The sequence below is a fragment of the Mesocricetus auratus genome, unplaced genomic scaffold (assembly GCF_017639785.1).
Source record: "Mesocricetus auratus isolate SY011 unplaced genomic scaffold, BCM_Maur_2.0 Super-Scaffold_100003, whole genome shotgun sequence".
Classification (NCBI taxonomy): Eukaryota; Metazoa; Chordata; class Mammalia; order Rodentia; family Cricetidae; genus Mesocricetus; species Mesocricetus auratus.
Window position 1 is genome coordinate 52,120,829 of NW_024429188.1, and position 27,145 is coordinate 52,147,973.

The 27,145-nt window shown below is 42.9% G+C and overlaps 1 protein-coding gene across 12 annotated transcripts in view; it reads right to left on the minus strand.

Annotated features, from left to right (window-relative positions):
* Atrx (ATRX chromatin remodeler) overlaps positions 1-22,431 on the minus strand; it is a 134,637-nt gene extending 112,206 nt beyond the window's left edge. For 4 of the 12 annotated variants that reach the window (XM_040744310.1, XM_040744306.1, XM_040744304.1 and 1 more), the window contains exon 1: positions 22,170-22,431. In XM_040744310.1, coding sequence (XP_040600244.1) covers positions 22,170-22,189 — 20 coding nt within the window. In that variant the 5' untranslated portion in view covers positions 22,190-22,431. Of the gene's footprint in view, positions 1-22,028 lie in introns of all 12 variants that reach the window. The other 8 variants (XM_040744313.1, XM_040744314.1, XM_040744305.1 and 5 more) reach the window with 2 other exon arrangements.
* Positions 22,432-27,145: the final 4,714 nt, after the last annotated feature.

Genomic DNA, 27,145 nt, shown 5'->3' on the forward strand with positions numbered 1-27,145 from the left:
ATGGGCACTTCCTATACTCTAGCTGACTTTATTTTGAGCTGGAACTTGGCCTTACATAACACATTAAGCATGACCTTTATCGCTGAGAACACTGCAAAATAATCTTTTTTGCTCTATTATTATCTACTGCTCTATGCAAAATATTGCTTTTTTGGCACTCTTACTTGTCTTGAAATACTTGTGAAACGGAATTCAGTTCTTACGTCTTTTGTGAGAAGTAGATTCTAATTGAGTGGAGTTAGAGTGAGGAGGAAAAACTGGACAAACTGGGAATTATTAGCTTATCTTAGACCCATCAGATCACAGGTCCAGGCCAAAGCAACGAACACTCACACACACCGGAAAAATCCTAGAGATAAGCAAATACGAAGAGCCACTGTTTACCTGAAACAGAATACTTATTAAACAGCCTCTGACAAGCTGCTGGAAGCTTGAGTCAAGAGTTAAAAACCCTGTGGCAGAGCTGAAGAGATAGATAGCTCAGCGGTTAAGAGCACTGACTGTTCTTCCAAAAGACCTGGGTTCAATTCCCAGCACTCTTGTGGTAGCTCAAAACAGTAACTCCAGCTCCAGCAAAACACATAAATAAATCAAAGAAAAGATGTGAAATAATATATAACCACTGTGGCCTCAGTCTTTTTACTTCCAGGAACCACTCTGGGGTTTTTAGAAAGATCTCATTGGAAAGATTTGAAAAGGATTCTTGGGCTAGAGAGATAGCTCAGAGGTTAACAGCACAGGTTGCTCTTCCAGAGGTCCTGAGTTCAATTCCCACATGGGGCTCACAACCATCTGTAATGAGATCTGGTGCCCCCTTCCGGCAAGCAGACGGAACACTATATACATAATAAATCTTTTCTTTTTAAAAGAAATGATCCTTGAGCAAGAACAGCAGAAAGTAACCATATCAAAATATGCCCAGAGAATTATCCTGTAGGAGGAAAGGCAATAAAATAACCCTAGACCTTTCTTGCCTTCCTGTTTTACCTAAGTAGATATAGTATGAACTCAAAAAATTGTCTTGAAGGTCAAAGTCAGAAACTTGGGCTGGAGAAACTGCTCAAGAGTTAAGAGCACTACCTACTCTTCAACAGGATGCTCATTTAGTTCCCAGAATCTACATGTCAGCTCACAACAGTCTGTAACTTCAGTTCCAGGGGATCCAATGGCCCTTTCTGGCCTCTTTAAACTATAGGCACACACAGTACATAGACATACACACAGGCAAAACACCTATACATATCTTTTTTGTTTCTTTTTTCTAGACAAGGTTTCTCTGTGTAACAGTCCTGGTTGTCCTGGAACCTGCTTTGTAGATCAGGTTGGCCTTGAATTCACAGAGATCCACCTACCTCTGCCTCCCAAATGGAGTGCTGGGATTAAAGATATGCACCACCACCACCCAGCCACATCATTTTTTAAATAATAAATAAAATAAACCAGAAACTTGGAACAGCACTAAAAAGCAGAGATTTCAGTTCACACTACAGTCCCAGCACTTCCAAGGCCACAAAAAAAGGATTGCCAGGAGTGCAAGACCAGCCTGAACTACAGAGTGAGAGACCCTACTTCAAAAGAAACATCAGATTTACTTGTGAAGGACTCCCTAACTCCCTACCCATTACATCAAGGAGACTCTAGCATAATGATGATGAGTTAAAACTAAGATATCTCCAAGACAAGACACTGCTTATGGAGGAATTAATAGGAAAACCAAATACAAGAGGGAAATATTTTTTAAAGGCAGTAGAAAAAGCTTTAAGTCTGGAATATAGTACAGTGTTTGCTTAGCATATGCACGGTCCTGGATTTGGTTCCAAGCAGGAGAGGAAGAAGGAAAAATGCTATTTAAGCCTGTTACCTACCATGTATGTCAAACTCAGCCTTAATCCTATCCAGTTTAACATAAATTCTCTTACTGAAGATATAGCACCTATGTGGCAGACGAGGCTGGGTTTGATCACCATTACTACCCAAAAAAAAAACCTCACACTAAAATCCTGAGAGTTATCTCAGTTTCTGTTACTAGACACAGCATGCCTAGCTTCCAACAACAAAAACATTACATGCTACAAGGGCAAAAACAAACAAAACCACAGTCTAAAGACCAACTCAGATATGAAGGAGAATTTTTAATTATCAGATTGAAGATGCAAAATAACTATGACTAACACAAATATTGTACAGAAAAAAATAAGCAAAATGTAAGATGAGAAAGGTAATGTAAGCAGTATTACAAGAATTTCTTTCTAGCTGGGCAGTGGTGGCGAACACCTTTAATCCCAGCACTCAGAAGGCAGAGGCAGATGGATCTCTGAATTCAAGGCCAGCCTGGTCTACAGAGGGAGTTCCAAGATAGTCAGGGCTACACAGGGAAACCGTGTACAGAGAAACTAAAAAACAAGCAAACAAAAATTCCAGACAGAAGCTGGATATTGCAAAGACTGACTGACTGATCAGAACATCAGTGATTCAGAGACTGGAATGTTGCAGGTCCAGAGTCTCATTACAATTGATCTTGGGCTGTGGGGACTGGAGAGATGGCTCAACGGTTAAGAGCACTGGCTGTTTTTCCAGAGGACCCAAGTTCAGTTCCCAGCAACCACATGGCAGCTCATAACTGTAACTCCAGTTGCCAGCGAATCTGGTGCCCTTACACGGACATACATACAAGCAAAATGCTAATGTACACAAAAGTAAATAAACCTTTTTTTAAAGAGAAGTCTATCTTGGACTATGTTTATATCCCCAAAGAACTGTGTCTTGCCTACCTCTATATGGGACCTAACTTCATGTAATTGAGATAAAAATAACCTTTAGAATGTATTAACAAAACCCTATTCCCAACCAAAGAACAACGCTAGTTATATATTCTGTAACTCTAAAGCAAAAATAACAACAACCAAAAAATTTAAAGGGCCAGTGATAGATCTGCTAAAGGTGCTTACCACCAAGCCTAATTTCCTAAATTCAATCTCCAGAACTCACAAGCTGTCTGATGACCTCCACACATGCAATGAAGCATGTATGCATACATACTCATGCACAAATAAATAAATGTGATTTAAGTTACAAAAAAAGTTCTTTGGTAGTGCACCCCATAATCCCAGGACTTGGGAGGCATGTGGATCACTGTTGGAGGTCAGCCTGGTCTATAAAGCAAGTTCCAGGACAGCCATGACTGAAGGAGGGAGAGGGAGGGAGGGAGAGAGGGAGGGAGGGAGGGAGGGAGGGAGGGAGGGAGGGAGGGAGGGAGGGAGGGAGGGAGGGAGGGAGGGTTCTTTGAAGTGAAAAGAACCAGAAGAAAAAAGAAACAATAAGATGGCAGTAAAACCGGCCACCTGCACCAAGAGTCTCTGGTAAAGGAGACAGTACTAGTCCTATTGCTCATCAACTAAGGTCTCGTGATTCAGCCCTACCTAAGTAGGCCATCAGAAATTGCCCAGGACATACCTGATTAACTACCCAGTGCCCTTCAGAGATGATGTAACATGCCTGATGTACGCAGCCACCTCTTGAAACCCTAAGTCCAGCTTAGTGTAGCTGGAATAAACCAGTCAATAAAAAGATGAATCCCAAACACACCAGGAAAAAAAATCAAAGAAACAGTAAAATAGAGGCTACCAAGGGCCTTAGGGATGGTGGGTACAGAAATATAACTTTGGAACATGTTTAATGCTACAAATTACACACTTTAAAAATAATTAATCCCAGCCCTTAGAAGACAGAGACAAGTGGATCTCTGAAAATGAGGCTAGCCTATTCTATATTGAGTTCCAGGGCAACCAATGCTGCATAGTGAGACTCTCTCAAAAACAAAAATGATTAAAACAAAACCAGGCACGGTGGCATCTACCTTTTATCCCAACCTGGGTGATAGAGACAGGAGGATCAAAAGCTTAAGGTGATCTATGGCAGGCAGATCTCTTTGAGTTTGAGGCCAGCCTGTTCTACAGAGTGAGTGCCAGGAGAGGCTCCAAAGCCACACCCTTTCTTGAAAGACCCGGGGGGGTAACCAGTGAGACAGCAGGTAAAAAGTGCTTGACGCCAAGCCTAACAACCTGAGTTCGTTCCTGGGACCCAAACGGCGGAAGGAGAGAATGGATTTCCATAAGCTGTCCTGACCTCCACACACTCAGTACAGCACACACGTGCTCACACACATACACAAAAAAACTGTTGAAAAACATTGTTTTTTAAAAAGAAATAGAAACTCCCAGAACTTGAAAGGCAGAAACAAGCTAAAAGTTCAAGACAAGCAGGTTTGTTTACCTAGAGAGTTCCAGACCAGCTCCGGTTAAACAGTGAGATCCTGTCTTGAAAAAGCAATAGGGCTGGGGATGAATGCTCACCTAGTAGCCAGGTCCTAGGTTCCACCCCAGGCACCACACAGTCAAGTGGTGATACATGGCTGTGATGTCAACACAAGGAACGTAAAGGAGGGCCCCGAGACCCTCACCCAAGTACTCAGCCACACAGCACCACCTGTTATGTGCAATTCTGCCCTACTGCACACTGCCTAGGAGGGGCTGAGGAGAGTCCTCCCATTATTTCTGTCACAATGGGAAAGCTATCATCTCTGTGGGGTAAACACTTCCCAGTACAACCTTTCCTGAGGGTGTGCCCACACTCCTGTAAGTAACCCCTCAACCTATACTCTTGAAGTGCACCCAATAAATATACTTCTTCCCATGGGAACTCTGGTGGAATGTACATTAGTTTGTCTTAGGACCTGAGGAGGGGGAGCAGACTTGTTTACATCTCTTCCAGGGAAGGAATTTTAGCAACACTTGGATGGTCAGGTCAGACTTGCTCAGCAAGCACTTTACTAGCTGAGCCCAAAACCCAGTGAGTTGAAATCTCTACTCCTTGTTAATTTCCTGTTTCAGGTTTCGACTTCTAAGACTTTAAGGTATTTTAAGTCTAATGCTCACCATACCCTTTTCTTCTAGCACTGGGGACTGAACTGAGTTGGCAATCATTCTATCATTGAGCCACAGCCCTAATCACTTTTCACCTTACTTTGAGATAGAGTCTAGATAAATTTCCAAAGCTGGCCTCAAATTTGAGGTCCTCGCACCACAGTGACCAAAGTCACTGAGGTTACAAGAATTTAACACCATACATAGATTCCCTACGGTTTTCAATATTTCACTATTTCATTATGATTTATGATTCTGGATCCCGTGGCCTTCCACTGCCAAGGAAATAGCAGTTCAAGGCACAGCAAGCCCAGTACTCTTGCAAAGAACTACAGAAGGGGGCTGAAGAGACGGCTCAGAGGTTAAGACCACTGACCTCTTCCAGAGGTCCTGAGTTAAATTCCCCGCAGCCACACGGTAGCTCACAACCATCTATAATGAGATCTAGTGCCCTCTTCTGGCATGCAGGCATAAGTGGAGGCAGAATGCTGTATACACAAAAATAAGTAAATCCTTTTTTTAAAGATTTATTTATTTATTACATATACAGTGTTCTGCCTACATACCAGAAGAGGGCACCAGATTGAATGGTAGATGATTGTGAGCCACCATGTGGTTTCTGGGAATTGAACTCAGGACCTCTGGAAGTGCAGTCAGTGCTCTTAACCTCTGAGCCATCTCTCCAGCCCCTAAGTAAATCTTCTAAAGAGCTACAGAAGGGCATAAGGATAACCTTCTTCTAATGTGAGCCCTCCTATTACTAGGGTGAGCATTTACTGAGCACTGACCACCAGTACGCAGTATGTGGTTTTCTGTTTAACAATGGGTAGTGAACATCCCAAGGGCCATCAAGATGTCTCAGCAGTAAAGGCACCTGCAGTCAAGGCTGTCCTCTGACCTCTCCATGTGCATCATGACATGTGAATACAAATTTTAATGCTGAATATAAAAAAAATGCAAAAGGAGAAAGTGAATTATAGGAAGACCATGTAATTTGGGCAAGCTAGTTCTATGTGCCTTTTTAATATTTTATTTCCAGTGCTAGAATTAAACACACCATCTCCCTCACAGGCTAGGCAAATGTTCCACTTACAAAGTAACTCAGTATTTCTGTCCCATTTCGAATTGTCTGGTTTCCTTTAAAAACAGAAAACAAGGCTGGAGAGACATCTCAGAAGTGAAGAGCACTGGCTGCTCTTCCAAAGGTTCTGAATTCAATTCCCAGCAACCACATGGTGGCTCACAACCATCTAAAACAAGATGATGGTGTGCAGGCAAACATGCAGATAGAACACTATATACATAAAAAATCAATATTTTAAACAAACAGAAAACAAAACCTCAACAATAGTACTATTAGGAAGTACCTCATTGGCTTGTTTTGCTTCAGTAAGTGGCTATGTTTGGCCTTACCTAAAGACTTCGATGCCAGCACTGCGCCCCTTGCCCCAGCTGTGTCCCCGCAAAGAGGGAGGGAAGGGGGAGGAAATCACACTGGTCCCAGTTTTTGGATCTTCAGATGCTGGGTAGCTGAACAATCTGGGGGGCACTAATGGCTGAATTGCATGTGGGTGCTCTGTCACCTCATCTATAGTTAAAAATGGGGTCCCTTTTCCATGTATTGTAGGTTACTTTGTTTTCTTGAGACAGGGTTTCACTATGTAAAAGTGGCTGTCCTGGAACTCACTTCATAGACCAGGCTAGCTTTGAACTCAGAGATCCTCCTGCCTCTGCCTCCCAGGTACTGGGATCAAAGACATGTGCCACTACCGGCCACCCAGTGAACTGTAGGTTACCTGTAGATACAGATGCTTGTAGTGAGATTTTTTTTCTGCTAAAACTTAAGTGTTTCACCTTTTCATCAACCAACTTGCCGACCTTCTAATTAATCCTAACAGTGTCTTTATGATGCTTTAATTAAAACTTGTTTAGATTTATTCAAGTGCATGAGTGTTTTGCCTGCATATATTCTATGCATGGTGTGTATCCCTGGTACTCTAGGTGGTCAGAAGAGGGCATCAGTTTCCCTGAAACTGGAGTTAGAAGATGGTTGTGACCATGTGGCTGCTGGCAATTAAACTAAGATAAGTATTAAGCTATCTTTCCAGTCCCTTTAGTTGAAATTTTTAAGCAGGCTGTTCCAAGAAGAATATGCCTTCTGCATTTTACACGTTTGTATTACATGATATATAGTATTGGGAGTGGAATTATTTGGGGGAGCTAATACTGTGAAGGAGAACTAGTACTATTGGTTAAATGAAGTTTTGCCTTAAAGAGGCATTCTAGTTCTCTGGAAACCTTAAAGCCCTTATATTTTTGCTTTTCTAGTCTCCACATAACTATTCCATATAATTTTCTCTCCAACCTCTTACAGCTCCAATTCCCTGACCACTCACTCTTAACTGGCTTTGCCTAGGTGTTCCCCTTCTTATTAAAAGTCACTCCCCCTTCTATGTGGGCTCTTGGTTACATCCCTCTTTTCCAAGCCAGGAAAAGCTGTGTAACCCTAGCTGCTTCCTGGAACTTACTTCGTAGATCAGGCCTGCCTCTGCCCCAAATTCTGGGATTAAAGGTGTGTGCCACCATGTTCGGCCAAAAGGGCTTTCTGGAACGAGGCATGCTAACCACACTTATACTTGTACTTTGGAGGGGAGACAGCAAGAGAATGAGGAGTTCAAACCAATTGTAGTTACAGAGCAAGGTCAAGGCCAGCCTAGGCTACATAAGTCCCTATCTCAAAATGAGAAGGAGTTTGCTTTCTGGACTGGTGACAAGAGGCTCAGGCTTCCACCCCTAACATTGCAAGGAAAAAAACCTAGCCAAGCAGGCTTTCTGAACTTAGAATTAAAGCAAACTCCTCACACTAACACTGGTAAATCTGAGAAAGTCAATGAGGTCCCATCCCCCCACATTACCTACGGCCCTATATTCCCTATTTCTCTGTACTTCCCTTCATAGCTACTCTTTTAAGTAACCAGACTTGGGTGTGACTGCATGTATGCATTTTAAAACAAGGTCTGGATATGTTAACCCTGGCTGCCCTTAAACTCAGATCCTCTTGCCTCAGCCTCAAGTACAGATGAAATTACAGATGTGCATCTGGCAAAACTTATTACATATGCACATATTGTATCTGTTTTCCTCTCCTTCCCAGTCACACTTCAAACTGTTCCAATCCTAGCTCCCTGCTTCAGAGAAATATATAAGGGCCCATGAGAGGTCTCAGCAGATAAAGGAATCTGCCTAAAAGCCTGAGTTCAATCTCCCCCATGATGGAAGATTACTCCAAACTGTCCTCTGTTCACATTTTACCAGGTATGTGCTATGACACCCGTGCCTACATAAACACAAAATAAAAAATAAATGTGTGGTGGTTTGAAAGGAAATGGCCCCCAAAGGGAGTGGCACTATTAGGAGGTGTGGCTTTCTTAGAAAAGAAATGGCTTTGTTGGAGGAAGTATATAGGCCAAGTGTCTCAGACCACTTCCTGTTGCCTATAAGTCAAGATGTAAGAACTCTGAACAACTTTTCTATAATCATGTCTGCCTGCATGCTACCTTGCTTCCTGCCATGAAGATAACGGACCAAAGATCTGAACTGTAATCGAACCACAATTAAATGTTTTTCAAGTAAGCCACCACAATTAAATGTTTTACTTTGTAAGAGTTGCCGTGATCATAGAAACCTAAGACAGAGTATAACAGAATTTTAATAATTAAATACATAGGAATAAATCTAATCAGAGGTTCAAAGTCTGTATAATGCAAACTAAAATCAATGCTGACAGAAGTTAGAGAAACCTAAATAAGTGGCATGATATCCCACATTCAAACTGAAATATTTGATTAACAACAATACTCAGCCAGGAAGGCACTTGGGAGGCAGAGGCAGGTGGATTTCTGTGAGTTCCAGGCCAGCCTGGTCTACATAGCAATCTCCAGGCCAACAAGTGCTACAGTGAGACCCTGTCACTACCACCTCCCCCCAAAACCCACCAACAAACAGCAAGACTCTCAAAAGCAAATTATAGATTCAGTGTAATCACTATCAAAACTATCTAATAGCCTTTAACTGTAGAAACGGAAATATCAACACCAAAAAGTCATGTGGAAATTCAAAGTTCCTAAAGAGTGAAACCAATTGTGAAAAGTAATAATAAAGTTGAAAAGCCAGGTGGACTAACGTATGGCTGCAATCCCAGCACTTAGAAGACAAAGGCAAGTGGATTGCTGCAAGTTCAAGGCTAGCCTTGACTACGCACCTAATTCTGGATAGCCATGGCTACACAGTAAGACTTAGCCTCAGGAAAAAAAGTAAATTTAGGTCCAGGCATGATAGTACATGGTATTGCACACGCTGGAGTCATGGCCTCTAGCACTTAGGAGCCTGAGGTATAAGGTATAAGGAGACTAGTTCAAAAATTCAACCCCAAGTCAGGCAGTGATGGCTCAAGTCTTTAATTGCAACACGCAGGAGGTAGGGGCAGGTTCTCTGTGAGTTCGAGGCCAGCCTGGTCTGCAAACTGAGTTCCAGGACACCTAGGGCTGTTACACAGAGAAACCCTGTCTAGGGAAAAAAAATCAAGTCTGCTGGGGGCAAATGCCTTTGATCCCAGCACTTGGGAGGCAGAGGCAGGTGGATCTTTGTCTGGTCTACAAGAGCTAGTTCCAGGCCAGTCACCAAAGTCACAGAGAAACACTGTCTCAAAAAAAAATCAAGCCCAGCTTGAGTACATGTCTTAGTTAGGGCTTCTACTGCTGCTGACCAAAAGACAAGTTGGGGAGGAAAGGGTTTATTCGGTTTACACTTCCACATTGCTGTTCATCACTGAAGGAAGTCAGCACAGGGCGGAATTTTATTAATTTATTTTTTATATTCCAATCCCAGTTCCCCCTTCCTCCTCTCCTCCCAATCCCCTCACTTCCCCCTGGGTGGGGGTATTTTTTAAAGGGCCAGAAAGATTTCTCAGCAGAGAACTAGTTAATCTTCCAGAGGGTCCAGTACATGTAGCTTACAGCCATTTCTAACTCCCAGCTCCAGGAGACCGATACCCTCTTGTGGCCACTATGGGGCATTGCAATGCCCATGCATGGCTCTCAACTTTGTATATATCACTTCCTCTAAATCTCAAGAGAATATCACAAAGTCCCATATAAACTGTGTATTCAACATTCACTGATTTCAGCATTCCTGAATGGTCTTTGAGTCTTTTTAGTTACCATCAGCCAACGGGGGTAAAAGGTTCTGGCAGGAACACAAATCTGTGGATATTAAACATAATTATTCAGGTGGCCATTTGATGGGCACATCCTAAGAGATTTGTAAAAGCACAATGTAAACTCTGGGGCACCTTGTTCAGTGCATTGTATTTAGAACATTTTCTGGTTCTAAATACAACAAAACCAGAATTGTACAACTCTGGCAACAATAATCAATGATATACAAGAAATTATTAAGTCTGACAGTAATTTGCTTTATAGGAATTAATTTCCTTGACTTTCATAAGCTCCTAAAATATCTGATGAATCAATACTTTTTACAGGATAATAACTACAGTAAGTGTAATAATGTAACAAGTGGGTTTCAGTACTTTTAAGTACTGGTGCTGAGATGGTACATCAGGTTTAATCCCTGGAATCCATATAGAGACGGAAGGACGGTGGCGCACCCCTTTAATGCTAGCACTCGGGTTTTCCTTTCTTACGTACATGGTGTTTTGCCTATATGTATATCTACACACCACACTTCAGAAGCCAAAAGAAAACGTAACTGGAGTTACAGACAGTTGTGAGCTGCCATGTAGGAATTGAACCTGGGTCCTCTGGAAGATCAGTCAGTGCTCTTAACCTCTGAGCCATCTCTCCAGGCCCGAAATGATAGCATAGCAATTTTACACAATTTACACATGACCCAGAAATGCACAAACACAGTAAGTATGATGCTTTGCCTTGAAAACAGACCTGAAATTTGCTTGTGGAAGTAGGCTTCAGAAGAGTTGTAGTTGCTAAGTCAGGTGTGGTAGTTAGTTCATGCCTGTAATCTTAGCACTCACAAGAAGATAATAATGCAAGAGGATCATGGCAAGTTTAAGGCCCAAACAGGCTTTACAAGGTGAGGTTCAGGCCTTCTTGCTCTACAGAGTAAGACTGTCTCAAAACAAATATTAGCAGCTTGTGAGTTATTGTGAAATGGTAAACAGCAGGCTATGGAAATTGAATGGAAAACTGTTAACAGATGCAGTTAGGTGTGGCTCCTAACATGGCGGACTGGGGTAGTTGATAAATGTTTGGCATGAATACATGTTTATACATCCATTTTTATGCAACTCTACTCAGCTGGGTGTGGTTTTCCTGCATGTACCTACTGCAGAAATCAACACTTTCTATAAAGGCCAGAGAATACTTCCTTTAGGCTTTGTAGATAGACCCTAAGGGGCAATCTTTCAACTCTGCAACAATGCACCAGGTGGCATAAACAAACAGGCTTGGGTGCATTCCAACAGAACAAAAAAGGGCCACAAATTGGTAGCTAGATCAGTTTGCTGACCTCTGACTCTGCAGAGGAAATCCTGCATAAGCCGTGTTAAATTCTGCCTTATACTCAAATTGTTCTTTGATGTATCTATCGATCTTTTGAAGCAAGTTAGAGGCATGTTTTCAAAACAAGCATCACAACGAAATTTGGAACCTATCAAATAAATCAAAACATGGTTTGGTTTGATTTGTTTTTGGTTTTTGGAGACAGGGTTTCTCTGTGTAAATCCTGCCTGTCCTGGAACCAGAATGACCTTGCACTCACAGGGATCCAAACTGCCTCTGCCTCTACCTCTGAGATGCTAGGATTAAAGTCGTATGCCCCATACTCAGCCTCAAAACACATTTAATATAAACAAAATAAACAAAACAGTTCTGTTTTACCTTGTCACAGTGGCTGTGCTTTGAACTACTAGCATAGCAGTAGCAGCCTAGGCTAGGGCCTTAGCCTGGGGAGATTCTGTTCCCCCAGACAATGGCTCTGTTGCTGCCAGGAAGGGTAGCTTTAACTAAATCTCTATAGTTCGGATAAAACCCTGAGATTCAAAGGCTAGGGTGAAAACCTGCAAGCTCGGAGTGTTAAAAGTAGCAACTGGCTAAATTTCTCTCTTCCTGGCTTCTCTCCTTCCACATCGCCCTCAACTAAATAATCCCACCTACACTCCTCCCTGCTACTCCCTGTCAACTAGTTGCTTACCCCCTCTGAGCCCAGGTTGATTTTATTAAATTAACACAAATGCAATACATCTTTATGCAGGTAAACAAACGCAGCATAGACAAATGCCTTCCCATCAAGCTGTAGTGACGAACACCTATAACCCAGTACAAGAGGCTGGGGTTAGAAGCCAGCCTGGGCTATAAAGAAGACTGTCCCGGAAGAAGAGGAAGAGGGAGAGAAATAGGCAGTGGTGGCAGTAGCAGAAGAAAAGATACAGGGAGTAAAATGGCTTCCTGGGCTTGAAGTGTTAATTTAAGATAGGGTGCATACTTAGTATGCTGAAGATGTCTATAGCATTACCAAAAAGGAGGGAGTAGCTTCCTATTCCCACGGTAACTTGGACTGTACCTTGTGCATTTTAATTACTTTTTAGCTTGCTCCAAATATTTGTATACATCTTATTTCTTCTACTATGTGTAAAATAAGACTAATTCCTAACCATACAAATCTTTCCACCCAGACTGCCCTCTCACAGTCAAATCTTAGATACTAACACATCCAAAACTCAATAGAAAGCCATGATCGTGGCACATGCCTGGAATCCATCGGAAGTTAAAAACCAGCCTCTGCTATGCAAATCCAAGGCCAGCCTAGATAAGAGATTCTGTCTCATGAGAGTCAATAATAATCCCATCTAGTCAGTAAAACTTACTGATCCCAACACAGCCAGTAAATATATTGTCACTCTTTTAGTGACACTTTAGAACTGCTTCCTTAATTACCTATCTCTTAAGTAAGAATGCCTACCAGGACATCAAGTCTGTTGTTAGCACATGTGAAGTTTGAAAAATCAGTCCTCTCCCTCTTTTTTGAGGGGAGGAGGGTTTGAGACAGGGTTTCTCTGTGGCTTTGGAAGCTGTCCTGGAACTAGCTCTTGTAGACCAGGCTGTCCTCGAACTCACAGAGATCCGCCTGCCTCTGCCTCCCGAGTGCTAGGATTAAAGGGACGCACCACCACCACCGGCTCAGTTTTCTCCTTCTACCATGTATTTGAGGAGTAAAACTAGGGCTTGGCCATAAGCACCTTTACCTGCTGAGCCACTTTGCTGAATGGGGGTGTGTAGGGAGAGATTCAGTACCTGGGAACACACCCAAACGGGCAAGGTGGAGGGCCAACAGTTGGGGAGTGGGGAAATGGAGGGATGGAAAGAAACACAGAAATTTTTATCACCCTTTGCACATACAGTGCCCAGCCTTGCTCCTCAGACAGTCAAGTATTATATTAACTGACAAAGCATTCTCCAAACATATAAAGTGTAGGTTATTGATACGCCAACACTACTGACATACCACTAATAGCCTAAACAAAAATTATGAGGAAGAAGAGATAGCTGGACTAAAGATACCAGGAACAGGAATAGCTACTTTAAGCCAAAACTGAGAGACTTCTCAGAGGCAGGATGTGAAAACAGTAGCCACAGGGAAAATCTCAAACAACCTTTTCCAGGACATGAATCTTTCCCCAGGCAAAAAGAACTGGCTAGGGTAATAAAAAGTCTTTTCAGAGGTATCAATCATTTCAACCACAAAAGGACAAAAAATACACTAAAGCAGAACAAAATCTTGAGACAAAATTAGCAACCTTCCAGCAAAATGGTTATTCTTCTCAGTAAAGGTCTGCACATGTATGTATACATGAAACATAGCACACCAGCAACAAAACATCTGTATATAATAGTTTACATTTCAGGGCAAAAAAGATGCATGTACACTGAATAAACAAACTTCCCCTCATCACTCTCCTTCTTCCTGCACCTCCAAAAGCAAGTAAAATCAAATCATACAAAGCAGAGACATTTCTAAAATTGGAATATCTACTACAAATTCATTCTGTTAATAACAAAGCATTTATCTATCCAAGTGCATACAATCATGAATAAGATGTAGTAGCTATGTGAGCCAGGCAGTGGTGGTGCACGCCTTTAATCCCAGCACTCAGGAAGGAGGCAGAGGCAGGTGGATCTCTGTGCGATGGAGACCAGCCTGGCCTACAGATCAAGTTCCAGGACAGCCTCCAAAGCTATACAGAGAAATCCTGTCTCAAAAAACAAACAAAAAAGATGTAGCAATGTGACTAGAAAAGTCAGGCCTGGGTCAGTTCGCAGCATTATTAATAAACCATGTTCATAACAGGCTTTCTGTGGTTTACCATGTGGCCTGGGCCTCTTCATCTTTTACTTCACCCTGGCCCAGAGCAGCTTCAGATTAATATGATTGTTGTCTTGACTCCTTTGATTTTCTCTTCTGCCTTGGTGAGAGCTGCCTCACAAAAGAGGCCCAGGTCCACAATGGAATAACACAAAAGCAGCACTAGGAGCGGCAGAAGGGGGTGGCAGCGGTGGGCCACAAGACCTAAACCCATCTCTGTCTCTATTTATTCATTTTATTTACATAATTGCTGTTAATAATGTGCATCTGTGTGTGAGAGAGTGGGTATGTGCTCATGAGTGTGGTGCCTGCATAGGCCAGAGGTCTTGGATCTCCCTGGAACTGGAGTTACAAGTGGCTGTGAGCCACCTGATGTGGGTGCTGGGATTTGAACTCAGATCTTCTGGAATAGCAATATATGATGCTTTTAAACAATAAGCCATATCTCTACTCCCACCCCATCCCCCATATTAGACAAGGCCTCATTGTGTAACCCTGGCTAGTTTGGAACTTGTTCTATAGACCAGGCTGGTGTCAGACTCAGATCTGCTTGCCTCCGCCTTCCGAAGTACTAGGCTTAAAGGTGTGCGCCACCACATTGAACTAGTCTTAAAGTAGAAGTTGTCTGAACTGAGAGATGTCAGTTAATGTCTGAGAAAGTGTCTGATAAGGTGATAGTTATCAAGCAATTGGATAGTAACCCAATATTTTAAATATGTTAGCTGGATAAATACTGTATTTCAACAATGTGAAAAAAAAATGTTAAGCCCAGCCCATATATGTGTGCACTTTTGCAAATTTCAGAAGGATTTTGCAAACATTAAAGTATCAGTTACTTGACTATGTTCTGGTTTGGGTTGAAAAGAAAGACAGGGGTTAGGCCTGGGCACACAGGCCTGTAATCCCATCTACTAGGGAAGTGGAGGTAGGAAGATTTCAAGTTCAAGGCTAGTCAGGGCTACAGAGCAAACTCAGAGTCAATCTCTGCAACTGAGTGAGACCCTGCCTCAAAATGAAAAAGTAAAGAGAGGGCAATAAAGACAGGACAGTGGTAAAGCCCTTCATAGTATGAGTGAATAGGCTCTGGGGGTTCAATCCCTAGTACTGCAAAAACATTTGTGACCCTCATTTTTCAGGTGCTGGTCTCATGTAGCCTAGGCTGAGGTCATATTCCTTGTACTTACGACCCCCAGAGTGAGTGAGTGTCTGTCTGTCTGTCTGTCTGTCTGTCTCTCTCTCTCTCTCTGAGTGAGTGTCTCCCTCCCTCCCTCCCTTCCTCCTTCCCTCCCTCCCTCCCTCCCTCCCTCCCTCCCTCTCTCCCTCCCTCCCTCCCTCCCTCCCTCTCTCTCTCTCTCTCTCTCTCTCTCTGTAACCCTGGTTGTCCTGGAACTTGCTCTGTAGACCTGGCTGGCCTCAAACTCAGAGATCCACCCACCTACCTACCTCTGATTCCTGAGTGCTGGCACTAAAGATGTGTGCCACCACTGGCCAATTACAGGCATAGTGTGCTTTTCAAACTAAACTGCCAATGTTCTGTTCAAGTTGACATCAACTGGAGATGCTCTGGGGGACAATACTGGGAAATATCCCCTTTCTCCATTAGTGGCATGCTCATTCGACTCTTTATATTTGAGTAAACTACTTTGCTCTCATTATTTTAACAAATGAACCCAACAACATGAAACTCCTTGCACACCTTGTTCGATCAGAGATTTTAATGTTTTTATCATTGTAAAATCAAGGACAAATTTATAACTTTTTTAATGTAACTGGTACATGTACGGCAATGTGTCTTTTAGTAGTGGCAAATTACCCTTGGGAAAAAAACCTAGACAGTTCTCCTTTCAAGTCAAGCAGTAAGAGTACCAGCTGGGGTTGTAACTCAGTAGTAGAGTGCTCGTCTAGCCTGGGGCTGGGTCCCCAAGGCTGGGTGGAGGGAATAACACATTACTCAGCTGTCTGCTTTCCAAATAATCAGTTGGCAAAAGGATTAGAATGACATGTTCTACAAAAATCTCTGTACCTCTCAACAGCAAGATCTCAATTCCAATACACAAGTTAATTAGTTGATCAGATGTTCACTTTCAATGTCAAAAACTTGAAACAATCTAATGTTTTAAAATAAAATAGCCACCAGCTATGGTTGCAATGGCCTTTTAATCCCAGCACTCAGGAGGCAAAGGCAGGCAAATCTGTAAATTCGAGGCCAGCCTGGAGCCGAGTGGGTTAGTTTCACGACAGCCAGGACTGTTACACAAAGAAACCCTATCTCAAAGGGGGAAAAACGGTTAAGAGACTGAAAGCCAAGTGAGAAATCTGGAATTCCATCTACTCTGAAAGTTGGGGTAGAAGGGTAGAGTGCTTGGGGACACCCTGGGCTACACAGTGAGACTCTATCTTAAAACAAAAAACTGGCCAGCACTTGGGAGGAACTGACGTCTATGAGTTTGAGGCCACCCAGAGCTGTAGTGCCTGTCTTAAAAATAAAAAACTTGTTTAAAAAAATGTTAAAGCTCTTAAAAGCTGAGCCACTGATTATTCAGTGTGTGATCTAGCCAGGTCATCAGTTTAATTTTCCTTCCTCTGGCTCTTGCCTACTGGGCGTTTTTTCTACCACAAAGCCCTAAAACATTTCTGGTTTTTGTAAGCACATATAAAAAAATAGAACTAAGCTTTTCTCCTACCTAAGAAAGTTCTGATGAAGAAAAACATCTGGAATTACTACACAAATATCAAATTAATGATAAAATATAGCTGCCCATATTCTATTTGTTTCACATTAAAAGATAAGCAAGCCGGGCAGGGTGGAGCAATGGAAAATGTGGGACTGAGATTAATTGCTTTGGCATTGCGGGCTTGGTTCTCAAGCACTGCCTGTTTGATTCTTCTATAACTGTATTATTACTAGGGAGATTAGTGACACTTCAGCCTGAGACAGTACTTAGCACCCTCATGGAATTCTTCTATAGCAATGACCAGGGAAGCACAGTTTTATTAACACCCTACATTTATATGTGTGGGTTTTTTGGGGGGGGGGCTTTTTTCCTTTCTTTTTTCTTTTTATTTTTTTGTGGTTTTTTTCTGATACAGGGTTTCTCCATGTGGTCCTAACTGTTCCAGAACTCACGGTGTAGACCAGGCTAGCCTTGAATTCACAGAGATCTACCTGCCTCTGAATGCTGGGATTAAAGGCATGAACCACCACCGGCTGGCCACATGCACAGTAGTAACAGATCAGCCTAGACTACCAACCAGTTCAAGGATATCATGGGCCATATATTGAGACCTTGTCTCAACCAAAGAGAAAAGAACAGAACACAAGCTAAGTTAAGACTGGGTAGAGTCCCAGCTCCACTAATTACAACTTGTAAAGCTTCAATCAAGTTCTGTCTCCATTTCCTCACCAGCAAAATGGGGAAGATGAAATAGTATTCTGAAAATTAATCCCAACTATACAAGCTGGGTCTTGTATATGCCAGCACTTAAGAGCTCCTGGAGAAGAGCAGAGTTTGATTCCCCAAACCAATTGTCAGGTGTTCACAACTGCCTGTAACTCCAGCTTCAGGGGACCCAATGCCCTCTTTTCTGGTCTTGTGGTGCTTTGAGCAACAGTGGCCCACATAAGCTCATATTCAAACAGTCACCAGAGAAGGACACTATTTGAGAAGGAACAGGAGGTGTGGCCTTGCAGGAGGTTTGAAAAGCCCATGCCAAGAGCAGTGTCTGTCTTCCCCTCTCTCCCTCTCTCCCACCCCCTCCCTTCTCCCTCCCTCTGTGTCTCTGCTACTGCTGGAGCACTATGACATGATCCCACCATGATAATGGACTAACTCTCTAAAACTGTAAACAAGCCCCCAATTAAAGAGATGCTGTGTTCTTGGTATCTCTTCACAGCAACAGAACAGTGTTGCACGAGGGTCTTTTCCAGAGGACCCAGGTTCAATTCCCAGCACCCACATGGCAGCTCACAACTATCTGTAACTCCAGCTCCAGGGGATCCGACATTCCCACACAGATATACATAAGTAAAACACCAAGTCACATTAAATGAATATAAATAAATTTAAAAAATAAGTTAGTGGGATGGAGAGGGGTTAAGAACACTGCCTGTTCTTCCAGAGGTCCCGAGTTCAATTCCCAGTAACCACATAGTGGCTCACAACCATCTGTTATGAAATCTGGTGCCCTCTTCTGGCATGCAGACATACATGCAGCCAAAACACTGTATACGTAATAAATAAAAATCCTTTAACAAAAAGATTTATAAAAAAATAAGCTAGTACCAGGGACTGAGGTATTGCTCTAACAGATCTGTCCATGCTGTTTGCTGGAGGAATATGGAAGACTTTGTACTAAAAATTGGTTGGACACTTTAAGCAGGGCTTAATGGACCATTTGGAGCTTGGAAGATAATGCTGAGGAAGATGAGGTGATCTACGAGGAGCGCCAGGCTCACGAAGGAATATTAGTAAGTGGTCTAGAAACATTCTTGTGAAATTTCGGGAAAGAATGTGGGTACTTTTTTGACCCTGTCCTAAAAATTCGCCTGAAAATAAATTGAAGAGTTTTAGATTAATACCATTGGCAGAACAGATTTCAAGCAGACTAATATTGACCATATTTGCCTAGTGTGGTTATTAGTTATCACTCTTATGCATATCTATAATGAAAATGAGCAAGTTGGGACAAAAAGAAACACAAAATATACAGCTTCAGGAGAAAGGGGGCACCAGGAAGTGTAATGAACTAGACAGCTTCAGCCATGTGGTTCTGGCTTTCGAGTCAAGGATACAAGAAAGGAGTTGAGGAATCTCCCTCCATGGCTAAGCAAAGCCACTGAGGCCAGGCATGTGCCAGGGGAGTCCTTGCATGGAGGCTTAGAAAGGCCATTGTGTGAAGCTGTAAAGGTGAAGCCTGGATTGCCTTGGAGACCCCAAGATGTTAGAGATGCCTGAGCCATGGAATACCTGCCAAGGAGAGCTGCTATCAGGAAGTGGAAACAGCCCAAGAGAGAGAAGTGAGTTGCAGTCAACAAGGCTGAAAGGAGATGGAGATCGGAAGAGTGTTCCTCACCACGATGATAAAGAATTAAACCTCTGTAACGGTAAGCAAGCTCCCAATCAAAAGTTTTCATCAGAGTTGCCATGGTCATGGTGTCTCTTCAGGGTAACAGAACAGTGACTAAGACAGGCCTCTAGCATACACCCCCCCACACACACACACACACGTGCCCACACATACATACATACACATACACACCTATATGCATACACATATATACAAACACATAAATAAAAATGAGGCTTCTTTAAAATAAAAATATACTGAGGTATACCAAGATGGCTCAATGGATAAAGGTGTTAGCTGCCAAGACTGAGGACCTGAGCTCTATCCCTGGCATCCACATGGAAGGGGAGAACAGAGAACACTCTCTGATCCTTGTAAGTCTCATGCACACACACGAAGATTTGTTAGTTATGCAAGGACAACAAGTACTCAGTTTTAGTTATGATTATTGCCATCACTAAGATCTAAAAGCAAACCTCAAAACCAGTAAAACAAATAAATAAAACCCCTGCGTAAGGTAATATGCATAATTTCTTCATCCTAAAGAAAGGGAGAGGAGCTTCCTGAGGTGGCAGTGTCAAATACTATGTAGTAGTCCCAGATACTGGAAAATCTACTGTGTCTATGAATTAAAGACCAGCCTGATCAACTTAAAGAAATTGGTTTCACAATAAAAGACAGAAAGGAGGGCTAGGAGTACAGCTCGGTAGGGAACAGAAGGTTAGCATGCACACGGCTCTAAATTCAATCCCCAGCACTGCAAAGAGGATCAAAAGTGTGATCGATCAGCTGGTAGCAAGCACAAAAGTCCTGGGTTCAATCCCCCAGCCCAGCAAAACCCAGCATGGTGACATGTAATGTCAGCTCTGAGAAGTTTATGATCATTCTTCAATATACAGTTCCAGGTCAGTTTGGTTTACAAAAGATCCTGTCTCAAAAAAAAAAGGGGAGGTGACAACAGAAAAGGAGAAAATTCAAGTAGAACACACACACACACACACACACACACACACACACACACACGTTTCTTTTTGATACAATCTCAGATGTTGACCAGGCTGGACTTGAACTTGTGAGATCCAAGATAGTTCTACCCCAGCCTCTTGATAGGTAGACACTACAGGCTACACCTGTTTTCTGTTCGGAAATTTTTAGTTTTCAGTCAGGCTGGCTTCAAATTCTTGAGCCTCTACAGCTTCATCCTCCACAAAAGCACAACTATGGTTTTAAATACAGTCAACTAAGTAAGAAACTAAAATCTAGAAGTCATATAGAACTGTAAGGTACACCATCCAAATAAATGAACCTGAATGTCTGATAATACCCAGCCAATACTTCCCAATACCCCATGAATAAAGATCTGTTTTATTTGAGCCAATTAATGCAAATTCACAAAGCAAGGCAACTTTACACAACTAAGAGCCTGAATTTTAAGAACTAAAGTATTGGGATGGGGGTAGGTGGGGGTAGGGGAGGAGGGGAGGGAGAGGGAACTGGGATTGACATGTAAAACAAGCTTGTTTCTTATTTAAATTTAAAAAATAAATGAAAGATAAAAAATAACTAAAGTATATTTCTCCTAAGTTCAAAGAGCAGCGCATCTATGCGCTGTTTGTTAATGAAGAAAATAGGCTGATAGGCTCATTCTCAAATTCTACAATCTGAAGTGCTCTAAAAACATGCTGTCCTAGTAGTAACTGAAAGGCACATTGTGCCAACTACAAATACAATTATGACCCACGCTACCTGTAATTTTATTTTGCCACTAGGCACCAAGCACGCATCTCATCTGAGTAGAATAATCACTTAATTCACACTTAGGGTAAAAAAAATCAAACATCAAACTGCACACAAAGCAAGGTATCTGCATAAAAGCGATATACATTTCAGATTAACTACTCACAACTGTCAAGAAGCTAATCGGAAACAGGTGAAAAACAGGCTCAATCGGTTAAGATATGGCCTGCCGGGCACAGCTACCTTGGCAATAAATCTTACTTCTGGTGAGCCCCTGTTAACCGGCTTTCCATGCCTAGTGGAACAAATAAATAAAAACATGATCTAACTACTTCTCGAAATATATGCCCCAAACGCGGGGGAAACAACTGATGTCCCACTAAAGACCGGACTTCGCCAAAAGTAGTGTGCCGGGCTTCTCAGAAAGAAAAGCCTGCCCCCTCCCCCGCCGCCGCCCGGGGGGGGGGGGGAAAATCCCAGGATCTCCTGGATTTGGAGTGAGAAAGAAGCTAAATACCTTCGGAGACACCTTCTTCGCCCCCCAACCTCGAAAGCTCGTCTCCCGCAGCTGTGGGGAGCCGAGGATTTCCCGTAGCAACCGCCCTTTGAGCTAGCTCGTCCCAGGATCTCACTTCCTCCCGCTGCCCCTCCCCCTCCACTCCCCATCCCCCCCTCCCCCACGCAGTTGCTAGGCCCAAAGATTAGGAAGAATGACCCCGCAAGCGCCTAGCGCCCGCGACTCCCCGGCCTCGATGCTGCCGGCACGGAGGCGGGAGCCGAGCAGAGGCTCCCGAGTCCGCGCAGGCGGGAGGTGGGGAAGGCAACGCGCACCGCAGGCCGCCCCCGACACACACCCCTAGCCCCACTTGGGGCTTCCCACCGCACTCCCCCAGCCCCGCTCACCTAGAGGGAAAACGATGCCGCTGACCGCGAAGCCGCGCGCGGGCCTAGGGCGCCTAGCGCACGTCTTTGCAAACACCCCACTCGAGTGGAAGGCTCCCGGGAGCAGAACGCCGGGGCCCGTGACAAGGGCTTGCGTTTTACCTCATGGGCTCAGCGGTCATGTTTTTGGCTCGGACGCCTGCCTGGCTTCGGCAACCCTTGGGTACCGTTCCTCGTTCCCCAGTGCCCGATCGTGAACGAAAAGTACTGGAATCTTAGTAGTCACCGCAGCTGCTGCTGGATCCTCCCTACAGCTCAAAGGCCGCTACCACTGCCGCCGCCGCAGGAGCCGCTGAAACAAAGCGACGCCGCCGCCGACGCCATTTTGTTGGGCCGAGGCTCGAGCCGGAGAATTGGCGCGTCCTCCCTCTTCCTCTTTCCGTCATCTATTGGCTACCCCTGCCAGAGCTCAGTGTCTTATTGGCTACAGGAATTCACCTTCTTTGGGGGCCTGTTGCTAAGGCGGTCGACGTCATTTGATCCCCTCCACCTTTTCATAGAGGGTCCAGTTCATTCCCAGCTGACCTCAAAGTATCGGGCATGTATCTTGACTTTATCCTGAAAACGCTCTTTTGGTTCATCCTCTTTACCTCCATCTAATTGATGAAACAATAACACCCTATTTACGTTTATTGAGAATTTATTATACGTCGACCACTATACTGATCCTTTATCTAAATTATCTCATTCAATGCTTGCACCCTCCAAAGTAGGCAAATCTAACATTTTCGAGGTGAGGAAACCAAACCACAAATTCCACATTCAACCAAACACTCAAAGACATACTCTTTGAGCTCAATACATTGTGCATACTAAGTAAACACTGTATCAATGAGCTACGTCCTCAGTCCCAAGCTCTTGATCTCTATAAGCCATCCAAAATACAAGTGTTTTCTTCCCTTTATTTTGTAATGCCCTCGATTTCTCTGCTATATGTTTTATGTATAATCTTCACTTGCCAACGTGCTTACACATACGTCGTTTTTTACCTTTTGGGGGAAGGTAGCGAGAAAGGGTCTCGCTATGCAGTACCGACTAGGCTGCAAGCTCACTATGTATGCATGGCTGACCTCAAACTTGCAACGACCTTGCTGCCTCCCAGGTGCTTAGAAAACAGATGTGTCCCATCACACTTACGGATACTTAGATACTTACAGATATTAACATACAATTATGTTGATATTGAACAAACTTGAAACTGTTACAGATCAACCATTACTTCAATCTGATATAATTGGGGGTATAGCTCGCAAGCCAACCTTATCTAAATTGTTTTCCTCTTCATTTCATTCTTCATTCATAATCTCTGAAAATCACAAATCGGTTTTCTAAATTAGCGGTTTCCAATTTTGTGCCCACATTTATTGTGCAACACATGTTCCTTCTATTTATTTTGTTTGTTCTATTTATTTTTCGTGAAATATGCAACAGATTCAGTCATGCTTAGATGTCAGGGTTGTAGTTTGTACTAGAATGGCAAGAGAGATCCTCTTTTCAAATAATGTATCCTGATAACCAGACTAACATTTTTTTCTCGATATTTGAATCAGGGTTTCTCTGTGTAACAGCCCTGGCTGACCTGGAACTCACTCTGTAGATAGGACTGGCCTCAAACTCACAGAGCTCCACCTGCCTCTGCCTCCCCTGAGTACTGGAATTAAGGTGTGTGCCACTACACCTTGTTGACTATTTTATTTTGCATGTATGTTTGAGTGCCTGGACATATGTGTATACAAAAGTCCTCATTCCAGATGAGGGTGTTGAATCCCCTGGAACTGGAGTTACAAGCAGCTGTGAACTGCTTGATGGATGTGGGTTCTGGGAACAGCAAGATCATAACCATGAAGCCATCTCTCCTACTTCTAGTATAATTTTTTAATAAACAAAAATTTATGACATTTCAAATCATTTTTAAATTTTCAAGATTCACTACTAACTGTAGAAATCAATCTGTTGCTCAACAATTTTTGGTGTTTAATATGTTAAACATCACTTTAACACGATTTACAGGAGTCATGTTCTTTCTCCTTGAGAAATAATGTTAACCTGAATGATCAATTTCACCACAACAAATATTTTTGCTATCTAATAGACATAACTATGGAAAAATAGTAAATAGTCCATTATTTTAATCTGAATTAATTTTTTGTTTGTTTTTGTTTGGGGGGATTGTTGTTAGTTGGTCGGCTTTGGTTTGGTTTGGGGTTTTTTGGATTTCGGTTTTTGAAAACAGGGTTTCTCTGTATAGCCCTGGCTGTCCTGGAACTTGCTCTGTAGACCAGGCTGGCCTCAAACTCACTGTGATCCACCCAAGTGCTTTGATTAAAAGCATGCACCACCACCGCCCAGCTCCTTCCTTCCACTGGGCAAGTTTATTTTGTTTTTTGAGATAAATTTTTGTGTAGCCCAGAGTGGCCTCAAACTCACTATGTGGCTGTGAAGGTTAGTTTTAATTGTGACCTTGACACATTTAGAATCCCCTTGGAGCAGGAGGGGATACCTTTAGGAAATTATCTTGATTTTGTTAATTGAGGTGGAAAGCCTTGCCCACTGTGGGTGACACAATTTCCAAGGCTGTTGATTATGAACTGTATAAGAATGGAGAAATGTGCCGGGCGGTGGTGGCGCACGCCTTTAATCCCAGCACTCGGGAGGCAGAGGCAGGCGGATCTCTGTGAGTTCGAGGCCAGGCTGGACCGACAGCCTCCAAAACAATACAGAGAAACCCTGTCTCGTAAAACCAAAAAAAAAAACAACAACAACAACAAAAAAAGAATGGAGAAATGCAGCTGGGCCCTAGCATGATTCACTAATTCATTTCCTTCTGCTCTTGGAGGCAGATGTGATGTAACCAATTGTATCAAGTTCTTGTGACCTTGACTTCTCACAAATGATGGACTGTAACCTTGAATTACTAACCAAATAAACATTTTCTTACCTAAATTGTATTTGTCAGGATATTTTATCATATCAAGAAGAAAAGAAACTGAAACAATGCAAAGAAAGGTCTTGAACTCTCCATCGTCTTACCTGAGACTCAAGAGCACTGGGATTACAGACATTTGCCACCATTCTGTGTTGTTTGGGCTCCTTGGGTTTTTTTGTTTGTTTGTTTGTTTGTGGGTTTTTTTGGTTTGTTTTGGTTTTGGTTTTTTTGTTTTGTTTTGTTTTGTTTTGTTTTTAGAAGCAATAGTGCCCATTAGGAAGAGACACTGGCAAGGTTAGCAGCAGCTGCTTGAGAGAGGGCTAAAGGAACCCAGGTCTCTTTTTTAGTATCTACAGGAACACAGGGCCACACTCACTCTTGACCCTTTTTCCTGGTTTTTTTTTTTTTTTTTTTGGTTTTTACGAGACAGAGTTTCTCTGTATTGTTTTGGAGGCTATTGGTCCAGCCCGGCCTCGAACTCACAGAGATCTGCCTGCCTCTGCCTCCCAAGTGCTGAGATTAAAGGCATGCGCCACCACCTCCCGGCTGTTTTTTTTTTTTTTATTTGTTACACATACAGTGTTCTGCAAGAAGAGGGCACCAGATTGAATTGTAGATGGTTGTGAGCCACCATGTGGTTGCTGGGAATTGAACTTAGGACCTCTGGAAGAGCAGTCATTGATCTTAACCTCTGAGCCATCTTTCCAGCCCGGAAAGTTTTACTCTATAAATCTGTCCTCAAATTTTCATCAGTTGTCCTCTCTCTACCTTCCACCACCAGCTACCACCTGACTATGGGGATTACAGGTATACAGCTTGAATGAAATGTTTAACATAGAGATATTTGGTACTGATGTCTACCTATATCAACATTTGTGTGTGTGTGTGTGTAGATCTGAGGCCTGTTTCTATTGCTGAGCCTCTCCATTATTTTTTGAACTAGCTCTTGGTGATGATTTCTTGATATTGAACAGCTTTGTATGTGGGGGTGTATGCCTGTGAGTGCACGCTCCTGTGGGTACACATGTGTGCACTACTGTGCATGGAGAGGCCAGAGGACCACTTCAGGTGTCATTCCTCAGGCACTGTTTGTTCCATGCATCTTGTTTTCTAAAATAGGGTCTCTCAGCCTGGAAATCACAGAGTAGGCTAGACTGGCTGGTTAGTGAGGCCCAGGGATCCAACTGTCTTTGCTTGTCCATCTCAGGGATTAAAATGACACCCATGTCTTTAACATTGCTTCTGGGAAGCCAGGCGTTGGTGGTGCATGGCTTTAATCCCAGCACTCGGGAGGCAGAGGCAGGCGGATCTCTGTGAGTTCAAGGCTAGCCTGGTCTACAGAGTGAGTTTCAGGACAGTCTCCAATACAATACAGAGAAACCCTGTCTCGAAAAAAATTGCTGCTGAGGATCTCAAGTAGCTCAACCCCACCACATGCCCCCCCTCTCACTGCCCCCCTCCCCAATGCTTGTGCTTGTGTGGCAAGCCCTTTAACCACTCAGCTAGCTCCTGAGCCCTGCAATAATAAGCTCCAAATGATATGTTCTACAAATAAACATCTTTTCATTTTATTTATTATATTTACTGTGTATTAACACACATTCCACACAGTACCTCTGGAGAGATCAGAAGACATTTTGTAGAATTAGTTCCTGCCTTCCACATTTATGTGAGTTCTAGGTCCTCAGGCTTTTTGTGGCAAGCAGTTTATCTGTTAAGCTATCTCTTCTGACCAAGGAAATTCTTAGTAATAAAACCGCAGTTTTTGTTTTGTTTTGCTTTTGATACAATGTATCTCTGTGTAACAACTCAGGCTATCCTGTAACTTGATTTGTAGACCAGGCTGGCCTCAAATTTACAGAGTCACCTGCTTCCGCCTCCTGAGTGCTGGGATTAAAGGCATGCACCACCACTGCCTGGCTCAGAATTTTTCAAATGTAAAGTAACTATGTTTGTGAATCAAAACAAAGATAATTTCTTAGCTATTAGAAGATGGGTTAGCAAATTTTATTGAAATGCATATAAATATAATCGCATTCAGTCATGATAATATACAGTTTTTCTGACCACAAAAGTTGTAAGGAAAACATTATCAGTATATAACTTCTTGATAACTTTCTTCAAATGGCCACAGAAAGCAGCATACAAAACT